General features: G+C 41.7%; 1 protein-coding gene across 1 annotated transcript in view; it reads left to right on the forward strand.

Moving 5' to 3' along the window:
- NRXN3 (neurexin 3) overlaps nt 1–22,729 on the forward strand; it is a 1,016,594-nt gene that overhangs the window by 223,902 nt on the left and 769,963 nt on the right. The window contains exons 5-7 of the mRNA XM_009319413.1: nt 10,055–10,356; nt 15,692–15,736; nt 17,501–17,662. Coding sequence (XP_009317688.1) covers nt 10,055–10,356; nt 15,692–15,736; nt 17,501–17,662 — 509 coding nt within the window. The remainder of the gene's footprint in view (nt 1–10,054; nt 10,357–15,691; nt 15,737–17,500; nt 17,663–22,729) is intronic.

Here is a 22,729-nt window from a genome sequence, read left to right on the forward strand (position 1 = left end):
TCAGACTGTAATTTGGAATATGCATTCTCCAAAAACCCACGACGCCTAAGAAAGCTTGTGTTTCCTTTTTGCTAGTTGGTGGAGACATGGCTGTTATTTTGTTGATCACATCCATTGGGATCTGATGACGTCCATCTTGCCATTTTAATCCTAAAAACTGGATGTCCTGTGCACGTCCCTTGACCTTACTTTGTTTTATGGCAAAACCGGCCTTCAGAAGGATTTGGACTATTTCCTTCCCTTTCTCAAAACCAACTTCTGCTGTGTTGCCCCACACACTGTATTGCAGGTGTTCCGGAGCCTCACCCTGTTCCAGTGCAGTCTGGATCAGTCCATGGCAAATGGTGGGGCTGTGTTTCCACCCCTGGGGCAGTCGGTTCCAGGTGTACTGGACGCCCCTCCAAGTGAAAGCAAACTGTGGCCTGCACTCTGCTGCCAAAGGGATTGAGAAAAATGCATTAGCAATATCAACTGTGGCATACCACTTCACTTGGCTGCCTTTGACTCCAGTCCATATTGAAGTTCTAGCACGTCCAGCACGGCAGCACTCAGCGGTGGTGTGACTTCGTTCAAGCCACGATAGTCTACTGTTAGTCTCCACTCTCCATTAGACTTTTGCACTGGCCATCTGGGATTGTTAAAGGGTGAGCGAGTCTTGCTGATCACTCCTTGGCTCTCCAGTTGATGAATCAGGTTATGGATGGGAATCAAGGAGTCTCGGTGCGATATTGCCGCCAGTGCACCATTGTGGTAGCAATCGGCACCTGTTGCTCAGGTGCTCAGCAGTAACTAAAACGTCAGTGTGTTATCAACATTATTCTCATCCTAAATCAAAAACACAGCACTATGCCAGCTACTAGAAAGAAAATTAATTCTATCCCAGATGAAACCAGGACATACTAATACTTTTGTCATCAAAGTATTTTAGCTAAAAGATTTTATGAATGCATTTTTCAGCTATTTTGTGTGGTATTGGAGCAAATGATGCTGGTGGGTGATTTCTGTAGTTAATTGTTCATTCACACAGGTTCAGATTCTTCTTCAGACCCTTCTGTTTTCTGCTTCCCTTCAGAAAAAGACAGAAAATGTGGTTTAGAGAGTCAGTAGCGAATCTGATGAATTTGGGTTTAAATAATCTCCGTTTATGCTGAATATGTGGACTAATTGGGAGATTTTCTGTGTTACATCTGATGTTTTTTTTCCTCTCAGAAGAGATTTTGTTGAAAGGATAACAATATACAGTTGAGTGAAGAAGAGTCTTCCAGGGTTGAGAAGCGAAACAGCTTTTCATTTGTTTAGATGGTATGAACTTCAACTGTATATTTAATAGATGCATACTCCAGAAATTTAAAGCAGTCATGCTTCTAACAGACTCTTAGCCCTATCACTGATAGGTGAAAATGATACATGGAAACTGCTTTATGCGTTTTCCATTAGATAGTACATGTCAACTGTTTGAGGATCAGGAGCCTAGAAGATATTCCTCCTTTCTTTGGGTTAATGATTCAGGCGCTGTCATGCTGTTCCCTCCCTTTGCTCTCAGTCTTTGCTGTGCAGTGGCCCAAATTCATCAGGAGAGCTACGTCACTTTGCAGGGCTGATTCTGGACTTCTTAGGCATGGTTTGCAGTGCGGGGGCTCAGAGCCTCCTCTGTGTTGGAGCCAGCCCAAAGAGCATCGTCTAAGGACATAGGCAGCAGCAAGCAGAGGTGGAACCTGCAGCTCTGGAACTCTTGTGCAGTATGTTTAGAGAAAGCAGTTCTTCCTCCTGTTTTCATTAACAGCTTTGGAGCTCAGGGAAATAATAGATTAGTCAGGTTTGACAAAAAGACAAACATTCATTGTATTGCCAAGTCTCCTTGATCTCTTCTGGGCTTAAATTTGAGGACCTTTGAACAAACATTTTCCTTTAGACTCAGAGGGTAATGTGTAAAGCAGCAGATAACAGAGGAGAGGGCATGATTCATGCTAGGCACTTGGCGTTCTCTGGTGCAATATTATGCTTCCTTTGCTCTTACCGGTGAGATGAATGAGTTTTTGGGTAAGATCAGAGCTGCTACACTATGTGCAAAATTTGAGTTTGGCACTGAAAGAGCACTGACTGGTGAGTGCATCTCACCATTGCTTTGGGCTCCTAGGCTAATATTGCTCTTTGCATCTCTTAAACATAATGAGAGATGATGTCCTCTGTTGATTCTTACCTACATGCTTTCTGATGTTGTTACTATGATTCTTCTCTGCTTCCAAGTTACAAATTATGTAGATACGATGAGTGAGAATGAGGGGCCTGAGAAAACAATAAATGATACTATTTCTGGAAAATCTAACATTACCCAGAACGGTTTAAAGCTAGCAAGCATTTGGAAAACTACTCTTTTTACTGTGGGACTCCAGCTCAGCACTTAACCTTCTCCATTATAACCTCTTTCTATGATTTTACAGACAATTTTTTCCCAACAGCAAAAATTCTTTTTCTTCTGAAAATTTATTCCCATAATTTCCTTGAAGTTAGAAGTAATATTCTTTTTTAAAGGTTTTATCAATGCAATCAGTTCAGTCACCTCATTAGACATTTAGATGACTTAGATGTTCTTACTTTACAGTTTGTGGAGTAAAAATGCAGTATATATGACTCTCAAGGCTTCCACATATCAGTATCACTGTTAGTGATGCTTAGAAGATGCTCCGTGCATAGAATAATGTTTTGCACACTATTTCTTGTGTATCTAAATAATTAAATAAGCTCTGTAGGACTTTTCAGACAAGTATTTGCTTGTGACTATTGAGACCACAGCAGTGTGTATGTGGGGGAGAGAGCACGGGTCTTTATGAGAGGGTTGAATCAGTGGTGTCACTGATTCAATCAGGTAGTATGAAGAATGATCAGACTAGAACAAACAGAACTATTTGGATGTATTATTTTTCTTGCCCAAAGGCTAGAAAGGAGAAATGCAACAAAAGGATTTGGACAACTTAATAGAAGATGCAGTAATCTGCTGTTTAGCTATTACTGGAGTCTGTCACTGTCTCTTTAAAATAACAGCCTGATTGTTACTAAACTATCTGGCTTTGTTTTAATAACATGAATCTGGGTGAGCTGCTTTGACTGCTTCTAGGGGCTTTCATTAGGGTTTCAGCATTCAGTCTCTGGACAACTCTTTTGGAGGGTGATGGAAATAGTTCACCTTTTTTGTCCTTCAGAGATGTTGGCTGACTTATTTTCTGTGACATTTGATGTACAGTTTCTCCTCCCCTAACCTCTGAGGGAACATCAGATACATGTGAAAGTGACTTGGAACATAAATTGTTCATTGTTCTGTAACATTGTTGAGGATCATATCTATTATAGGTGACTCTCAGGACAACCCTTCTGTCCAGAACAGAATTACCTCCTAGCACAGGTCATAGGGGTTTGCCCAAACTGGGATTCTGCCACATTCTTTGGGAGGTGATGCCTTGATCTCTAATGGCTCATCATCTAGAACAGCTTCTAAGTCTATTTTGCCCTTAGTTCACATGGTTCATATGTAGAATTTATTCTTTCCAGACTTCATTATGGCTTGGGTGAAAAGATTCCCTACAGCTCAATTAGAATTTTAAAACTTCAGGTCTATTGTTTATGGTGTAATGCTTAGCATAGAAAGGAGGCAAAGATATGTGCGCTGGCACGAAGACATTTAGTCATGTCCTTACCTAGCTATACAGTGACAAAGCACGAATACCTGTTAATTTCAGCAGTACAGGAAGACTGCCACAAAATTTCTTCCCAGAAACACCGAGTTCAATTGTGCTTGCTAGGATCATGATGTTAGCCAGTCATCCCATCAGAAATAAATTAGATAGTTTCCTTGTGTAAAATGTCACGCTGCTCAAAGCATAGCTGATGCCCAAGTGCAGTAAGTTCATGGCCACTGAGTACCACAGCTCTGCTGTAATACTCTACTGATTCCACTAGTATGTCCTCAGGTGAGGAGTGCTCATCATTCAAGCAGCAGGACTAATGCCAACAGTGAGAACTTCTGCCTTTTTTTACCTCCTTGCACTTAGGCCTTCTGCGCAGCTATATAACACTGTGTTATATACACATATATATAAAAATTATTCTTTTATATATATAATATTAAATATATCTTTGCAATATATTGCACTAACTTAATTATCTATCCACAGTAGCTTTTGAGTACATTGATATTTTTCCTTCTGTATTCTGGATTCACAGTGAGGTTGGGGTTTTGTTTGTTTGTTTGTTTGTTTGTTTTGCCTGCTGTGGTGGATGTTAGTTCTCTATTTTAATAACAGTTCTGTGGTCAGTGGCCAATTTTGGAATCGCTTTTTTTCTTAAGACAAGTTCCATACCTGTAGGATTTTCTGAAGTTATAGAGAACTGTTAAATGGTAGGGAGAAAAGGTTCCTATAAATACTATTTTCCTTGTTGACCTCTGTTTGACAAAAGGTCAAGGAAGTACCCGGCTGTTCTGCTGCCTCCGTCATTAATGCTCACTGCTTTGGCAGAGAAGCCTGATGCTTGATAGTGTTAGACCATTCCTAGATTATCAGACGGCACCAGCTATTCTGTGCAAAGCCCAGCAAACCACTCAGATAAGGTAAATCCCACCGAACACTGGAGTGGTTATTAATTCTGAAGCAGTGCAGAGAGTTTGCTTTTCTCACTGATAGAAGACATGCTCCAACAACGTTGGCTGTAAACCAAACCCCAGTGAGATAGGGACTGCCTCAGAGTACACCTCTAATGCAGTGGGTTTTGATAGAAGGTGAGAGGGTGAGCAGCTGACTTTTGTTTCTAAAAAAGCTACTTGAAGTTTTCTTCAGGAGACTTCAGGAAAGTCGCTGTCCATTTCATACTTTTCTAAATATTTCCTAATTGTGTCTGAGGCCAGAAATCCTGTTACATGAGGTGCTGCTTTTGTTGAGTATTAAAGTTCATGACCTTGGGCAGAATCAGTGCTTCTAGGATTTGCTGTTTTCAGCTTCACAGTCATGCAGTATTTATTTCCAGGCATCATCCAAAACTTTGGAGGCTCCTCTGCCTCATGCTCTTTACTGGGGTGACTTCCTGGCAGGACTGGAGAAAAACAGGAGGTTGGTTTCCCCCCACAAATTTATAAGAACCTGTGGAATGAGACCAGGAGGGGAACTAGGAGCTCCTAAACTCAAATGCTTCCTCTACTATTGATTTTCTTGGTGGCCATGAGTAAATCCATTAAAATGTCTGTGCATTGGTTGCCACATACATAAATCAAAATGCCAAGGTTTTCTCTACTTCCTAGTGATGCTGTGAATTCTGTATATTTGAGTCCTCCTTTGTAGAAAGCGCTTTGACAGGAACACATAGCAACAGCTCTGCACGTAAAAACTGAAGTTAAAATTACCGTCTGGCTCTCCTGAACAGGCAATATAGCCATACACAATATGGAAAGATCCCCAGTCTTTACCTCTCCTGGGAACCTGAGACTCGGCAAAACTGGGTTTCTACAGGGATGGGAAGAGCTAGGAGCTTGGCTTAGGTAGCTGTTGGCCGTGCTTTTGTTTCTGTTCTTGCTACCAGCCTGCAGTATGTACTGATAGCTGATTTGGGGATTTGAATAGGTGTAGATCTGAGACTTGCAAAATTGTCTTTGCAATGGGGTGGTGATGGTAACTGCTTAATGTGCTAGCTGTGCCTGTTAGTGATTAGTCAGAAAAGGATAACATTTTCCCACTTCTTAAAGTGATGGGTGACTCCGTTAATTCGAGAAAAAGGTCTGTGTTGGTCAGTTTGAAGATCCTAGGGTTTGCTTCTACTCTGGTGATTTCTGTGAGGCTTTGAATATGTCAAGGATTTAAGTCTGTGGAGTTTTGTACAGGTCTCGGATCTCTGCAAATCACAGCTGTTGCAGAGAATTTAGTTATATGAATGTGTTAGAAAATAAATAATGGGTTTAGATTAATATTAGTGAGTGAGATGGAAGATTTAATTGCTTACGTGTGCTAACCTGCTTTCAGATTCAAATTTTTGTAAATCTGTCTAGTATTAACTGAGTTAAAAATTAAATCTTGCAAATCACGTATAAATCGAGAGTTTGCAAACTTCTAAATGCTTTTTTAAGTAAACACTATTTTATGCAGTTACATTGTCACACTTGAACAGCTAGTTCATCAATTCAAGTTAATATCACTTACTATATACAGGGTTTCACATCCCAGCAAAATCAGGGTTTGATCTATTGCTTCATGTAACATAAACCAAGGATTCCTGTTGACCTTGAGTTGGGCTTTAAGTTTAGCTATTCTAGGTTAGCTGTGTTGCTATGAAGAGGCTCCTTGGTACACTACCACTGTTTAAAGAATATAGAAGCCATAAATATAATAGTGCAATTTTTTGAGCCTTCAGAAATGTACAGCACAAGGGTCGTGAGCTAACAAATAACAAGCGGTTCACCACTCTCTGGTCTTCCAGACGTCACCAGCCTGTGCCTGAAGGCATACAGAAACACTGTGAGACCCGCAGCCTACTCAGGGCTTTTTCTCTTCATGCATTGTGGAAAGAACCTGTATCCCTTTTTCCCCTCCATGGTTTCTGGTAATTCTCCTATGCTTTATGGTCATAGCCATCACATATGTCAGAGTGTCCTAACAGGCAGGACAGCATGGAAAGGCTGTGCTTGGTAAAAAGCCTTTCATGTTGCCTGACACAGGCTACTGTGTTGTAGCTTAGAGGAATACAGAGTCAAGCTCTTCGGCAACTGGAAGCTAATCTGTGCACTAAGGCCTTTCATGAGACTGGTAAACCAGTCATCCACCTGGCCACTGGTAAACTGTTTAGGAATTAGTGGTTTGGAGAATACAGTTTTAGAGAGTATGTTGACCTTGGGAGTTGTGCTTATGAGACATGGGGTGGACAGGCGTGAATTTGGATTGGCCAGTGAACCCCAGAGAGATTTTAGTGTGTGGTGATCTGCAAATTTGAATGTTTATCCAGAGCAGTCACAGGAGGAATTAAAAAAACCCATAAAAACATATGAAACAGAAATAGGTGACATTCTTCCAAGAACAGGAAGGACACAAAGATGGATCAGGTCCAGAATCCCATCTGTGACAAGGGTCAGCAGCAGATGACTGGAAGAAACAGGCAGATGACATACTTGCACACAGGGCTGGGTTGATAGCACCTGATATTAAAACCAGCAGTACAAGTAAGAGTAATCATGTCTCTGAATTTTCTCTGCTCTGTTTTGATGAGTCTGCAGTGGTTGCCTTAAATTACTGTTTAGATTTCTAATCTACTCTTTGCCTTCTCCTTTGTACTGAGTAGACCAGTGAGATTTCGTCTAAGTGGTTGAGAAAGTGTAAATGAGACCTATTAATATGTCTTGTACTGAGTGAACAATCAACCCCCCTTGCCCCCCTTCCCAAAGACGTCAAATGTGTATTCAGTCCTTCACACATCTACGGCTGTGGGAAAAAGGCTCAGTCATAATGATCGTGTTTAACTCCTGCCCTCAGACGCCAGCTATTTGATGGGAATTAGCTGCAAGTACATAGACTATGTGTCCGACTTGATTGTAACACGTTCCCTTCCAATGGATCAGGAGTGACTAGGCAGGGGAATTATCATCGTGGAGAGGGTTGTTAAACGCTCGGCTCTGACTTCTGGAACTGCAATCAGTATCAGCCCTCTGTGCTTAGGCTGGTTGAACACTGACACAAGCATATGCACTCCTCGGTGATAGTTAAATGTATTCAGAATAGAATCAGAGAAACAAGTAATTTGGAAGGGACCTCCAGAGGCCGTGTACTCCAACCACTAGCTCAGAGAAGGTTCAGTTAGAGCAGATAGCTCAGGACTGTGCATAATCAAGTTTTTAGTATTTCTAAGGACATAGATTTCACAGTCTCTCTAGGCCCTTCCTAGTGTTTGGCCATTCTCAAAATGAAACATTTTTTCATATAAAATGAGAATTTATTGTATTCCAGCTGTGTCTGTTGCCTCTCATCCTTCTTCTGCAGACCTCTTAGAAGAATTTGGCCCCGTCTTCCCTATGCTCTCCCATTAAGTCATTGCAGAGAGCAGTAAGATTTCCCTTGAGTTCTCTCTCCTTGAGGCAGAACAAACCCAGCTCTCAGCCTCTCCATACACATCACCTACTCTAGCACCTTGAGTGCGTGGTAGCTCTTTGCTAGACTCCAGTATGTTGAAGCCATATTTATACAGGGGAGCTCAATACTGGAGAGAGTACTCCTGATGTGATCTCACAAGTGCCCATTAGGGGAAGAATCGCTTCCCTCGGCCTGCTGGCTGCATTCTTGCTAATACAGCTCAGGATGTGGCTGGCCTTTGCTGAAAGGGCAGGCAGTGCTGACTTGTGCTCAACTTGTCCACTGGGGCCCTCAGGTCATCTTCTGTAAAGCTGTTTTTGAGCCAGTTGGCTCCCAGCCTGTACTGTTGCATGGAGCAATTTGTCTTACTGTTTGCTCGCAGGGGTGTATAGACACATGGTTTGCTTACATAAGTACAAACACACATTACTGCTGCCTTCAAAGTGCCTAGATTTTTTAATGAGTTCATTCTGTGATACCCTCAATCAAGACTGCAAAAGTCTCTGCTTAAAGCAGACCTATCACTTGAGGATGATATATGTTTGTGTTGCAACACTATGCTGTTTTGTCACCACTGTTTCATGCTGTGAGGGCACAGATTTTACCATTTAGTTATTTTTCAAGAACGGCTATGACAACAAGTATTTTTCCTTCAGTCTTGTACTAATAAATTCTGGCTAATCTGTGTTAGGATTACTAAATGAGACAAAATGAAGCAGAAAAATGCTATTAATGTCAATGGCAATAGCAACAGTACTTGCCTTATGCAGCGGATTGTAAGCAATGATAGCCTGACTGCTTGTACCATCTAGTTATTCATGCTCAGACTCGCTTTCACAGCTGGGAGTCAGAAAGGCACTGCACTACAGAGTGGGGGGATCTGTATAGACTCCATTGTAAGTGCCATTTTCCCCCAGATGTCACTGGTAGGAATGGGCTACAGACAGCCCTCCTGCAAGCTTTACCATCACCGTCCTGTATTTCTTCCACTGGGCAAAACGGGTACACAGCTGGCTTGAGTCACATGAGTGCAATACGGCAGCAGAGCTGGCTCTGAGTGACTGTGGAAGCCCAGGTACTGGGAAGCAGACTTCCAGCTCACATGAAGGATTTTTATGGTATTCAAATGCTGCCTCCAGTTGCTAAGAAATTAGTTCAGTGGTTTTTCTTATTGTACAAACCAGTTTTTTTTTCTTAATGAGGAAATATTTCGTCATGTGCTGTGAATAACTCCCCCATATTTATTTTTGCTGTGTGAAAAAGATATGCTTGTCTAGTACAGATTTTCTGGATAAGGTGATCTGAGACGTGTTTACCAGCAACATCATTACTTATGGCTGTGGACAAAATGTTTTATGTGGGCTTTCCTCATGCTCTCAGAGAAGGAAACTATAGGATACTTCATGTGGCTCTCTTGTCTGCTTGGTCTGTCATTCAGTTGAAAGAGAGGCACAGCTCTGTCAGGATTATATTCTGATGCCTGTTTTAGATTGCCTGGCAGATGGGTTAAGCTAAGTTCAGATGACATTAGCAATGAATCTAAACGCTGATCTTTGGGAAATGTTGGTTTCTTTTGGAACAACGCATATGTGATGGTCATGTTGTGAATAGTAGAGTTTTCCATCATTCTCCAAAAAAAGGATGTGAAGTGTCTTATAGCAGTGTCTTTAAATGTACTTTTCCTAGACTCCACTGCATACTTTTGAACGGTCCCTATGGTGACAGTGCTGCAGTGAAACTGAACACACAGTGCTGAAATTCTTCAGTACCGAGGACTCTGCCGTTAATTCTCTTGATAGCCAAATTACAAGAGGAGCTGTACAGTCATTAGCATGCCATGATATATAGTTATATAGAACATCAGCAGTGCTGTGGGATTGCGTAGAAATTTCATGACAACCTTAAATCTCCTCTTGGCTGACCGCTGAATAGTTCTTTTCTTTCCCTTTATTTTCCAGCGCGAGATGAGAACATGGCGACTTTCCGTGGTTCCGAATACCTTTGCTATGACCTGTCGCAAAACCCCATCCAGAGCAGCAGCGATGAGATCACTCTCTCCTTCAAGACATGGCAACGCAACGGGCTCATTCTGCACACCGGCAAGTCAGCTGATTATGTCAACCTGGCCCTGAAAGACGGTGCGGTTTCGTTGGTCATTAACCTGGGGTCTGGGGCCTTCGAGGCCATTGTGGAGCCGGTCAATGGCAAGTTCAATGACAACGCATGGCACGACGTTAAGGTGACACGCAACCTGCGGCAGGTAATGGTGAAGGGGTGAAAATGCTCGGGAAAATTTTGTTCTGTTTTATTGGGATGGGTAGGTGGGAGACAGTAATGGAGAAATGGGGATGCTCAGTGGAATTGCTAGAATTTTTCCACCTTTTCTGGATCTCGGTATCTAAAGGACAGTGAAAAAACATTAGTTGATGGGAATTTATCCCTGTTGCAGTATCTTCATTTCCACTTTATTAATTTTCTGTTTTTTCCAGTTTGATTTAATAATAAAAACTTGTGACGTTACTTTCATCTCCCTCTTCCTTTTCACTTTTTCTGTTCTCCCTTTTTTATTTTATTATTTCCTTAATTATGATTCAATCTTATCAGTAATATTCTTGTTGCATTTAATTACTGTGGGAACAGAGTCTTTTTCCAACAGCCAACGCTCTACACCTCTCTCCTTTTTCTTTCAGTTTTGTTAATTGGTTTAACCATTGCCATGATGTCATAATTCTAATTCTGGAAGTCTTTTGTTTTTCCTTTACTTTTTCTTTTCTTTTGTGTGTGCATGTGAGTGTGCGGGTATGCAGGCTGGTGGGTATGTGTGTAATTATTTTAACTTTATAGCTTTGGAATTAATTGGCTGGAGTCTTTCTGGGTCTTCTTGATTCTCTGTTCTTCTTTTCTTCTTTTTGATTTTCCCCCCTTCTTTCTATAATGAGATTCTACTTTATTTCTTGTGTCTCTGCCTATGAGACTCTTCTGTTGGCTGTGAGGACTGGAAAAGAGGAAGGATCAAAAAAGCCAAGCAAACCCAGATCAATCCAACACCCTACAATTCCACTTTGGAAAAGTTTTTCTGATTTTACCACTGTAATTTTGCACATCTGCATGCTGCTTTTCTAAGCAGACAACTCTATCAGGTGACGTATTTGGTAGTAGGCTAGTCTTAAAATCTTGAAGCTTTCCTCATGAAATATAAATTCAGACATAAATAGATAAGATAAAATTAAATAACCTTGCTCTGAAAGGTGGTGAATATGTCAAGTCACTAAGGCCCATCCGCTGCATGATAAATGAGGTTTACACTGTGAATAGGAACTATTTGGTGTCTTGCTGATTGTTAGAGGCAGCAGAAATAGCTTGTAAACTAAGATTTTAAAATCAATTTGTGAAAACAATATGATCTGTTTATTTGCTCATTAATGTGAATATTAAAACAACCCTTAATAGTTTTATTTAAGTTTATACAATGTCGTTTGCTGAGAAAACAGTTTTTGTGGTAACATTTTACAGTAGCTATGATAAAATGTATCTGTTGAGTATAGGACAATCAGTGCCAGGGATCAGAAACAGTCTCTACTAGTAGATGTGAATGGATAATTTACCCGTTATGGGGATTTCACATCTTTCTTTTAAATATTTGAGTTTGGGGCTGAAGATATTTGTCTTTCCCATATGAATCCCTGCATTTCTACATGCTCAGGATGTCTGGGTCTTTGACAAAAAATCTGTCAGCAAACTTTCATGAGACTGCAGGGTTCTTACTTATGGCAACATGAGTCTGTTTTCAATAGTTTATATGCAGATACAAATTTAATTTCTTATGCAGTGGATGGGTCTTAATGATCCTAATTCGTTCAAACGTTCCCATCAGTCCAGGAGGAAGAGATGCACCAGCTGGTTGAGGTTTGCCAGTCTGGAAGGGTCAGAATATACGGCTTTTTTGGATGTATTTTTTATTTTTAAATGGTCTCAGAATGGCTGGTCTCTGAATACCTCAGTATAGCTTACTGGTCATTTTAGTTAATCATACTTTTTATTTTTGTTAGACATCAGTTTTCAATGGGAAAATGTACCTGAAGCAAAATGCATCCTTGCTTCACACCAGGATTGGTTTGGATCTTGAAGAAGCAGAAAGTGAGGAAGGGTCGCAGGCAAAACTGTGGATGGGAAGCTCTCACTTTCTTTTCCTAATCTTTCAGCTAGTGATTTTTTATTTATTTTCTGGGTTCACGGTTAAATGGAAATATGTCTATGCCTCTTTGTCTTTGATTACACCAGGACAGTGCTTTGGCAATTATTAGAAAGCAGGTGAGTCCCTTGCCAGTTAAGGAGCATGGCAAATTTTTAATCCTCTATGGATATTTTCATGTGATCCTGAATTCTTAAAGGGTCTAACTTGTCTGGGCAAGAGAGAGGATGTTTCAATAAGCTAGCTGTGCTCTTTCCAAAGAAAGGCCAGTCTTAAAAATAAGAAGCAGAGGTGATTTGGGGTCCAATTCTATAGATAAGCATGACAGAATACAGTTCAACCAATAAATATCAATAAGGCTGGAATATTTTTGAGTCATCTTTTCCCTGGATACTTCAATTTTAACTTCTGATCAAGTTCAGTCTCAAAATTAAGACATTGACCCCGAACCTAAAACTGTCCAGAAATTGGAATTGATGAAGCCTTGAGGAGAAGCAACCTGCTACTCCTGAAAGTTGTCATCCAAAAATTATTGGTAAGTTTAACCGCAGTTTTCAATAAGGAGAAACCTTGAATGCTGCAGCCTTCCTGTCAGGTCCTGTGCATTCTTACTTTTAATTGATATTACTAGGGATGAAGAAGTCTTAAACCCCTCCAATCTTCAGGATGAAGAGTTTGGAAAAGATTGAGAACTTGAATGACCAATAACCAATTAATAACTGCTATGGACATTTTTCAGGACACAACTAAGAATGGTCACTCTATATCTTGACCTTATAAATGCTTCATTTAACAAAACAAACAAACAAACAAAAAGATAAAGACACCGTTCTAAGTAAAGCACAGGATGAAGGAGTTTTGTTTTTCTCCATTCTGACAGCAGCTTCCAGCAGTTTATGTCTCCTGGTTTTGTCTGTGTGTACATGAGAGGGAGTTTCTCTATCTGTGAAATCCTTAACCATTTTTCAGACAGGCTGTGAACCTGTGAAATCCTTTGATATCTTCATATAGAAGATGTAATAAAGGACAAAGATTATTTATTGCTTATGAAATTATACATTTTGTCCTTTATTGCATCCAATATAATTTTGTATATCCTAGATAATTTTGTATGTAAGAAATTATCTACGCTGCATCTTTCCTGACATAAATTCACCTGTAAAGTTGCAGCATAATATAGGTCACCTCTGGAAGTCTTGTTTCCAGCTGTGCTCATGTTTCCTCAAAAAACCCACTCCAAAACCAAACAAAAAACCCCAACAAAAAACATTGCCCCTAAATATTGAAGCATTAGAAGGAAATCAGTAGCTTCCTTGTAATTGGTTGAAAACATTGCACTGGAGATAAATATATTTCTCTTTGAAGTGAACTTAAAAAAAAAATTTAGAAATTCCAAGAATATGATCCAAAGCTAAAACAATTCCAGGTAAATGGGCTATCAGCAGCTTCAGGATGCCATCTAATCTTTTCCTCTGCTGTTTTTGGGATTGGGAGAAGGGGGAGGAGGATTTGCATAATTTTTTGGCTGTTCCTAGAATTAGAGCAGAACTTTAAATAGCTGGACTTTTGCCCAGTACTTTCTGGAATTGTTAAATGCTTTGTAGCTAAGCTAGGAGAGTACTAAGTGCTGCTTTTTTTTAGATCAAATGCCTATCACAGCAGTTAATCTCCTTAGAGACAAACCAAGTGAACCCACAGATTCCCTTGAGTAGTGATTGTTAATGTCAAAGCAAATCTCCTTGTTTATTTATCTTATTATTTCAGTTAAAACTAAGCCCTCTTTCTGCCTTGTGAGAAACCTTTACTGGAAATAGGATCATGGTTGTATTTAACCAGGGCTTTCAGAGCATGTTTGGGGCAGTGTGGTCTGGTGGGAAGAGGAGGAGGAGCGGAGGAGACTGAAGGTCAGACTTCCCGTGTCTATCTTCAGGTCTGCTGCTGCCACTCCATCTTATTTTTAGCATGTTTTTCCCCCCGTCCCATACTCCAACTCCCTTGTTTGTAAAAATGGATTTACTAAAACAACGTATCACTGAGAGTGAGACTTCCTTGATGAAGAATTCAGGAGTCTGTGCTCGTTATACCCAAGTACAGAATATTATTATTATTTCATTCCTATAGACAAATAAAATGGACTATAATAAAAATTATATTCAATGCCACGAAGTTTTCACAAACTTATTTCCTTAGTCAATGCACAACTCTGAAATTTGCAAGCAGATAGTTTTTACATGAGGCAGCATAGATCTTGCTTGTGTAATTTAGGATAGTTCTTGCCAACTTCAATCACACTGGAACAAGGACTTGGAGCCTCCATGGGCTGCACTTCGCTATTAACACTGAAACTAGTCACCATGCAAAATCTGCTATAAAGATCTTGAGTTCCCCAGCTGCTAAAAAGCAAACAAGAAACAATGTGTAGGTTCGAACAGTTGGTATCTGCATGCCTTGGGAGGGATTAACAAAGCACCTGCAAATTTCTGCTAAACCCAACTAAGTGAACTCTCTGGTGAATTCTCCTAGCTCCTCCGTAATATAGATGCAGTATAACAGGAGAGACACTAAATCTTGTCAATCTTCTGTCTTCAAACTTGACAGAAGCGACACAATTCTTCCTACACAATTCCTCGACACATTTCTTCCTACAGTAGGAGAGGTTCAACTCCTATACTCTCGGATGACAGAAGTGAGCTACAGGCAAACAGCCAAGCACAGGCATTTTTGTGTGCTTCTCCTGAAAGTCACAAACTCACCTGCTGTAAAGAAACCTGCAGATTGGGAAACTTGGAAGGAAGACTCAGAGTCTTGGACTCTCCTTCATCTGTATCCTCCAGCCAAAGGAAATATTGGCCTGCTTGTGGTACTCTGCAACACTTGAGGGTAGTGAGGCTTGGAAGAGGAGCAGGGATCGTAGGTGGGTGGTGGTGGGTGGAAGAAGGGAGTCATGGTTGGGTTTGTGCTGAAGGGGCAAACTGTGTACTGTTGTGTGTACATCTCTGAGGATGAGGTTCTTGTCTGAGGGAAGCACCTTGATGGGCATTTGAAGAGTAAGTATTGCACTGTTTTAACTTTGCTTCAGTCCTAGATAATATGTGTGAGGGTTGAAGTTAATGACTAATACCAGGGTGGGAAGACTACGCAGCACCCTTCTTCTTTACAGCCTAGATGGCATGGTTCCCCATAGAGTCCTGGTCATATTGTCCTCTTTCTCACTTTGTGTGTCTCAGGTGCCCCATGCCTTTTTTTGAAAGACTAACACTAGACCATTCATGCAATGTGTCATTTTTACTAACCAACTAATGTACTAACACCCTAACGACTCATCTTTGCTTTTAGTTATTTTAATTAACAATCGTTCTGTTCACGATTTTTTAATTTCCTTTCTTCCCCCTTTTCCGCAAAGCACTCAGGCATTGGACACGCTATGGTAAACAAACTACATTGTCTGGTAGATATCATTCTTATTGTCTCTTTTTTTGGGTTTGCCGTGTGTTACCTGCCTTTTCCTTCCCCTACCCCCTCTTTTTCCCCCCTCCTTTATACTTACTTCTTCCTTTAATTTTATTTTAATTTCATTGAAAACACTTTTTTTCCCCCCTCCTTTTTTTCCCCCCTTCTTTTCTTCTTTTTAATGGAAAAATGAGCAACAAAAGCAACTAACACAACTCGTCTGGAAATGGGGTGTAGACATTTCTTTCATTGGTTTCTTCACATCCCTCTTTCGTTCTTCTTTTCCATTCCAGTGATAAATTGTTGGGGTTTTTGCCCCTCGCTTTTGAGTTTAGCTTTCTCTCTTTTGCTTTGGTTTTCATTTTGCTTTTTTCTCCCCTTTTGGTTTTTGTTTTTTTACTCTGAAGGTTTCTAGATCAGAAACACTGCAGGGCCTCTAGTCCATGGTGGTGAAGGCTCTCTTTTTCTCTCATCTTTTTGTTGTGGCAACGGCTATTACAGGCAAACTGGCCGGAGTTGTCCTCTTTCTCCTGATTTTCCCCCACTTCCCTCCCTCCTCTTTCTCTTCTCCTCCTCCCTCTTGCTCTCTATCTCACTTTCTCTCTCTCTCTCTGACCTCTACCTGCCGTGGCCGACAGGAGCTCAGCCGGTTGTTTGTTTCAGTACACTCTGCATGGCATGTCCACGTCTGGTGACTCGCCCGTCTCCTCCTGGCCTCGATCTACTTTCCTCCATCTTCCCTTTAAACCACTAACAGCACCTAAGCAAAACACATCAAATTCACTTGCTCCTCTACCTCCCTCTCCTTCTGTCCCCCTTCACCCTCCATGTGTTTGGGGTTAGAGGTTTTGGGGACATTTCTGTTTGGTTTTGAGTTTATTATTATGGGGTTTGTTTGGTATTTTTATTTTTTATTGCATGCAAGTGTGAAATAGTTTTTTCTCTCTCTCTCCTTCTCCCTCTCCCTCTCTCTCTCTCTCCTCTCTTTTTTCCTGTCATCTTTCTGGGCTCCAGATATATTGGCATGACATATCAAAGTGCAGTGTATGCACGCTTTGTGTTTTCTTTCTTTCTCATCTCTGCTTCTCTCACTCTTGTTGTTGGTGTGTGGTTGATTTATTTTGATTTATTTTATTTTGATTTATTTCCTATTTATATTTTGGTTATGAGTTAGTTTGTAATACATAATTTTAAATTTTTAATTTTTTTTTTTGTGGTGGGTGGTGGGTGTGTGTCTCTCTAGGTACATGGCATGCACATCCATAATGTATTGAAAGTGAGATCCCTCCCCCCTCTCCCCGAATGCATGATCGTCAGTGTGCCGTGAGCAAAAGAAACATAAAAAATAAAAAATACCAACTTCGTCTTCATTAGTGGTTTTTTTTTTTACTAACAACCATAACTAACTGTAATCATTAAAATAAATACTAATTAATCATAAAATCAGCTAATGTGAGAAATCCCTTTCAAGGACAGTTCCATTTTCTGGCCTGAATAGATGGAAAGCATCTTGATGGGTAGACTGCTGGGTCAGCCTGACAGTGCTGATACACCAGAAAGGGGAGAAGCAGATGCTGGAGCATTTCCATTGTGGGTGAAGCAGACCAGAAAATGGAGCTTGGCTGAACTAAAAAAATACATACCAAATCTCAACAAAATCCTTAATAAAACTGACATAAAAATATAGGGGAGGTATCTTGTTCTGTTCAGGATTGTAAGGTCATTGTTGGGATTTTCTTTGTCTGTTGTGTCCCTTGAACAGGTGACAATCTCTGTGGATGGCATCCTTACCACCACGGGCTACACGCAGGAGGACTACACTATGCTGGGCTCGGATGACTTCTTTTATGTGGGAGGGAGCCCCAGTACTGCTGATTTACCTGGCTCTCCAGTAAGCAACAACTTCATGGGCTGCCTCAAAGAGGTAACTAATTCAAATTAATTCTTGTTTCTGTGCTTTTGGTTTCTTAAAGTCACCGTTCTTTCCTGTCTTTCATTACACAATATCTTTCCCTGATGCTGAATTTTACACTGATATTGCAACAGCTCTGTAAAGATAAACTTGTCATTCAGCTGGACAGAAGGCATCAGCTGCAAAACTCATGAGCTTATGGTCAGAATCAGACTTCTAGTGCTTGGATTACAGAAAAAATACCCATGATAGTGAGAGAGGTGTCCTCTGTAAGCTGTTAACCATTCAGAAGAAAGCATTGCAATCTTCCAGGCACTGAGGCAATAACCATTAAAAAAAGATAAATGGCCTTTGATTACTAAGCAGCATTTTTTTGGTGAAAAAATCATAATCAGAAGCTTATTTAGGATATATTTTTGAGGTCCTGGATTTCACCTGGGAATATAGTTAGTTGTCAATTTTCCAGGAAGATACAGAGTTAGAATAAACCGGAAAAATGAAAGTTGAAGGTAGCATAAAATATGTGTGTAAATTATGTGAGGAGAATGCAGCAGGAGGGTATAATGGGGATGTGGCAATAATGTGGCGTGTGGACTTGAAGTGTACTGCGTTGGTAAGTTCATGCAGCAGAGTTGCTGCATTGGTCAGGAATAACTAGCTGGCTTCCAAAACCATGTTGTCTCACACTGGCTGGCTACCCTTGTCACGTAGTTAGTCCACAACTTTGAGAAAATCCACACATGGGTAATAGAGATTGGACTGCCTGGCTAGCAGCAGGAACCAGAATAGTGTTCCTTGGGGGGAAAAAAAGAAAAAAATGATAAAGCCTCAGCCCAAATCCAAAACTTGGTGCAGTTGTTGTTCAGGCGTTATGCCCTGCAGCCAGCTTTTGTCTTCTTTCCTATCTCTTCTAATAGAATTTGTGATGATCACTGTGATTAATCGTGATACAGATATTGACATCTCCAAAATGTGTTGTAGAAAGCTTACTGAAAAACAAGCTTAAGTTTTCTGTCAGTCAGCTTCCTACCTAGCCTGGAATAAGAGTTTCTTGCAAAAGTTTTCTCCCTAATGTTGTTATTCTGTACTAATACTGTTTTTCACAGGGTGTGGCTGGGTGGTTCTAATTTTATTTGCAGCCTGGAGGGTTGTCATAAAATCCTCTCTGTATGACCATTTAATATCAGAGGGAAGGCAGAGCTGAGTTTTCATACAGGAGCCATGGAAACAGCGATGCTGAGCTAGATGTTCTGTGGCTGTAACTGCCTCACCATCCTACCGATGCTCGACTCGTGGTGTCAGGGGTTGTATGTTATGTGCCAGTCCTTTGATGTGAGCAGTGGCCGTCAGAGTCTGGAGCTGCTCTCCTGCCTGACCTCTGGATTAGTTAAGGGGATGCACGTATGCTGGAAAAGAGCATGTGAGTATCTTACATAGGAAATGAAACTGCCCTGCTGAATACAAACTGTCATACAGAGATCAAATCCTTCTGTTTTCATCTATAGAGCCTTGGGCCTGATTTTCATAGGCACTCAGCATCCCAGTTTGATTGAAATCAAGAGGAGATGCAGCTTCTTAGTGTCTCTTTAAACCAGGATCTTAATTTTATTTATGGATGCTATGAACATAACACTTAGCAGAGGCCATTTTTATGTGTGCTTTAAGTCAAGCCAATGGAGCAGAGAAAACGGTGACAAGAAAATCTTCAGCAGCTTTATTATTTATATAATCATTTGTATTCTATTAGCTTGCACAATGTGCTGAGCCGCTTACATAGCCATCCCAGGCTCATAACGCTCTGTGAGAAGAAAAACCCAAGCAACTACTTAAGAATCAGAGGAAGAGGAAGAAAACAGATAATCAGAATGTGCTTTGTAATCTTCACTTGACTAGGCAGTGATAGGAGATGTGTATGAGCAACTGTCTCGACTTAAAGACAAAATGGTGCTGGCTGGTTTTGAGCTAGTCTGCTTAATAGCAACCTGCTCTTAGTAGTGGTCCAGTAACGCTTTCAGCTGCTGTAAAAATGTGCCCAAAATGTACCTTGCCTGGCCTCTGAGGACGAATCCAGTATACACTAGCCACTAAACGTAAGTGTAGTGCAGGGTTGTCAGGGAAGGCACCTGGAAATGGGATGAATGAAGAAATGTAGTATTTCAAAAGGAAAGCCATGTTACTAATTAGCAGTTTGCATTTCCATTCTGTCATTCCTCTAGATGGCTGCAGGATGAGTTACCGCAGGTATCACTAGGAAGTGTAAGGAAGCTGACCGTTGTGCTTTTCCTCAGTTCTAGTTTTGGCAAGTGGAGGTGATGAGGAACTGCAGTTAATGGAGAAAGAGCAGCCCTAGATGACTGTCAGAATCCTGACAAAAACCAGAAGTGCTGCCCTAACACCAATACCTGCACAGAGCAAGGACTGACCAGAATAGATAGCCTGTATAGGCTGAGAAGGGTTCTCATTGCATATGTAGTGAGTTATTCTCAGACATAAAGCAGGCAGTGCTTGCATTAAGTGGAGCTTTGGATGAGTTGAGCAGAAAATAGTTTGCCTTGTGAAATTCCTCCCAGGGTCAGTTTCCTCTTCTTTCCTTTGCTAGGGATGAAAACACTGATGGCAAAAGTAGCAAGATCAACCTGAGATCCACCTGGAATTAGGGGACAGTTCTTTTGAGTGTTTTCTTTATGTTTATTTCTGAAATGCCAGGGTATATCTGTGCAATGCAATGCAGCGTGGTATGAAAGAAACCTGAGCTGGCTCGAGAAAGCTAGAATACCTGTGGGGATCAGACTGACCCTCTGGGGCAGCCAGCTTTGATCCTTGAAGAAGCAGTGGGCTAGTGCAGTGCTTGTGTGCCTATAATGTTTCTGGTTCCAGAACTAGCTACAGGGAACTTTACTTGGCTCTCTGCATAGCATGGCAGTATATTTCATAAATCAGTCCCTATAGGTTATGTTTTAAATTTTTTTCTCTGTGGCCAAGAAGGATGCTTAATCTCTCAACAGCCAGTACTGGAGGAGCTTGAGCTTTTAAGAAAAATATTCTAAGCTAAGAAAGTTAGACAAAGGGGTAGGACAGACTGTAATAGCAAATATTGTTCCTTTCAGTTTATGCTTTCTGGTAGAGCAACACTCTTTTTTCCTACCAAAGTCCTAGCTATGTAATTGCCTGTTCCCAGAGCCATAGCACATCCCGAGTAGATTGCGCTGCTATTTGTAATGGTGAAGAACATCCTGCCAAGCCCTGTAGTGATCTCTTGAAGGTGTTAAAGCAGAATGGTCTATTCCTACTCCTCTGCATTCGTTGAAGACTTCCCCTAGGGATGTCTCTCTTTCCTAGGAAGGCAAAGGGATCGATGCAGACTTTGGGGTGAAACTTTCAGCCTTCCCCCTGAAATCTCTTTTATTTCATCTGGTCTGCATCAGCTTCACAGTACAGCGACCAAACTGCTCACACGGGAGATAAGAAGGCTCCTTGAATGGAGCATTGCCTTCCCACTTCCTCCCACTTCCTTCCTGATTACATGCAGGTGCTGAAGTGCAATGGGGCAGAGTGCCTAATGACCCTCTCTGCCCCTTTGCAGCCGGGAAGGACTTCTCCACTCAGCTGAGGTTGGTGGTAGGAGGAGGGGCAGCTCTGGCAGGCCAGACACTTCATGTGGTCAGAGTCTAAGCCTTGACTAGGAGGAATTGGAGCGCGTAAGAGTGTGTTCCTGGCAAGGAACTAAGGGCTGCTCTGCTGCAGTATCTAAATAAGCTGTGGTGAAGGTAACCGTGTTTCCTTTGAATTGTCTGAGCTAATGTTTCCTCCTTTCACCACAGAATAGATCCTCCTGCCTCTTTTCCTTGTGGCTACAGGTTCTGACTGAAGAGATTCCACTAAGTTGCTAGCGGTAATATACCTAAATCATAAATCCAACTGCTGAATGTATAGTTCAGGTTGGGTTTTCCCCCCATTTTCATGACATTTAATGATGTCCCAATGTCTGGTAGCACTGTGTGTTTTACACTTCTCCATGGCTGTCCTGGCAGTGTTGCAGTATACCTGACACTGTAATGAGGGAGCAAGACTGCAAAATAGAAGTAACATTTTCCATGAAAATTTTAAAGGGCAGGATATGCAAAAAGACCAGTACACAGACATCAAACATGGATGTTGCATTGTATTTGCATAAATATGTATTTGACCTGGTTACCCGGGATACGGAGAAGCCCTCCCCCCCAAAGCCGCAGAAGACAAAGGCGGGGACTGGGAGAATGAAGAGCCGCCTCCTGTAGGAGAAGATCAGGTTCACCCGCGGGTCCTGAAGGGACTGGCGGATGAAGTTGCTAAGCCTCTATCCATCGTATTTGAGAAGTCATGGCAGTCCGGTGAAGTTCCCACTGCCTGGAAAAGGGGAAACATAACCCCCATTTTTAAAAAGGGAAAAAAGGAAGACCCGGGGAACTACAGGCCAGTCAGTCTCACCTCTGTGCCTGGGAAGATCATGGAACAGATCCTCCTGGAAGCTGTGCTAAGGCACATGGAGGGCAGGGAGGTGAGTCGACACAGCCAGCACGGCTTCACCAAGGGCAAGTCCTGCCTGACCAACCTAGTGGCCTTCTGTGATGGAGTGACTACATCAGTGGACATGGGAAGGGCTACAGATGATGTCTATTTGGGCCTCTGCAAGGCCTTTGACACGGTCCCCCACAACAGCCTTCTCTCTAAACTGGAGAGGAATGGATTTGATGGGTGGACTGTCCGGTGGGTGAGGAATTGGTTAGATGGTCGCATCCAGAGGGTAGTGGTCAACGGCTCAAAATCCAGATGGAGGTTGGTGACGAGTGGCGTCCCGCAGGGCTCCTGTATTGGGACTGGTACTGTTTAATATCAACATCAATGGCATAGACAGTGGGATCGAGGGCACCCTCAGCAAGTTTGCGGACGACACTAAGCTGAGTGGTGCAGTCGACACGCCAGAGGGATGGGATGCCATCTAGAGGGAGCTGGACAAGCTCGAGAAGTGGGGCCCTGTGAACCTCATGAGGTTCAACGTGGCCAAGTGCCAGGTCCTGCACCTGGGTCGGGGCAACCCCC

This window comes from Pygoscelis adeliae, unplaced genomic scaffold (assembly GCF_000699105.1).
Source record: "Pygoscelis adeliae isolate BGI_AS28 unplaced genomic scaffold, ASM69910v1 Scaffold71, whole genome shotgun sequence".
NCBI lineage: Eukaryota > Metazoa > Chordata > Aves > Sphenisciformes > Spheniscidae > Pygoscelis > Pygoscelis adeliae.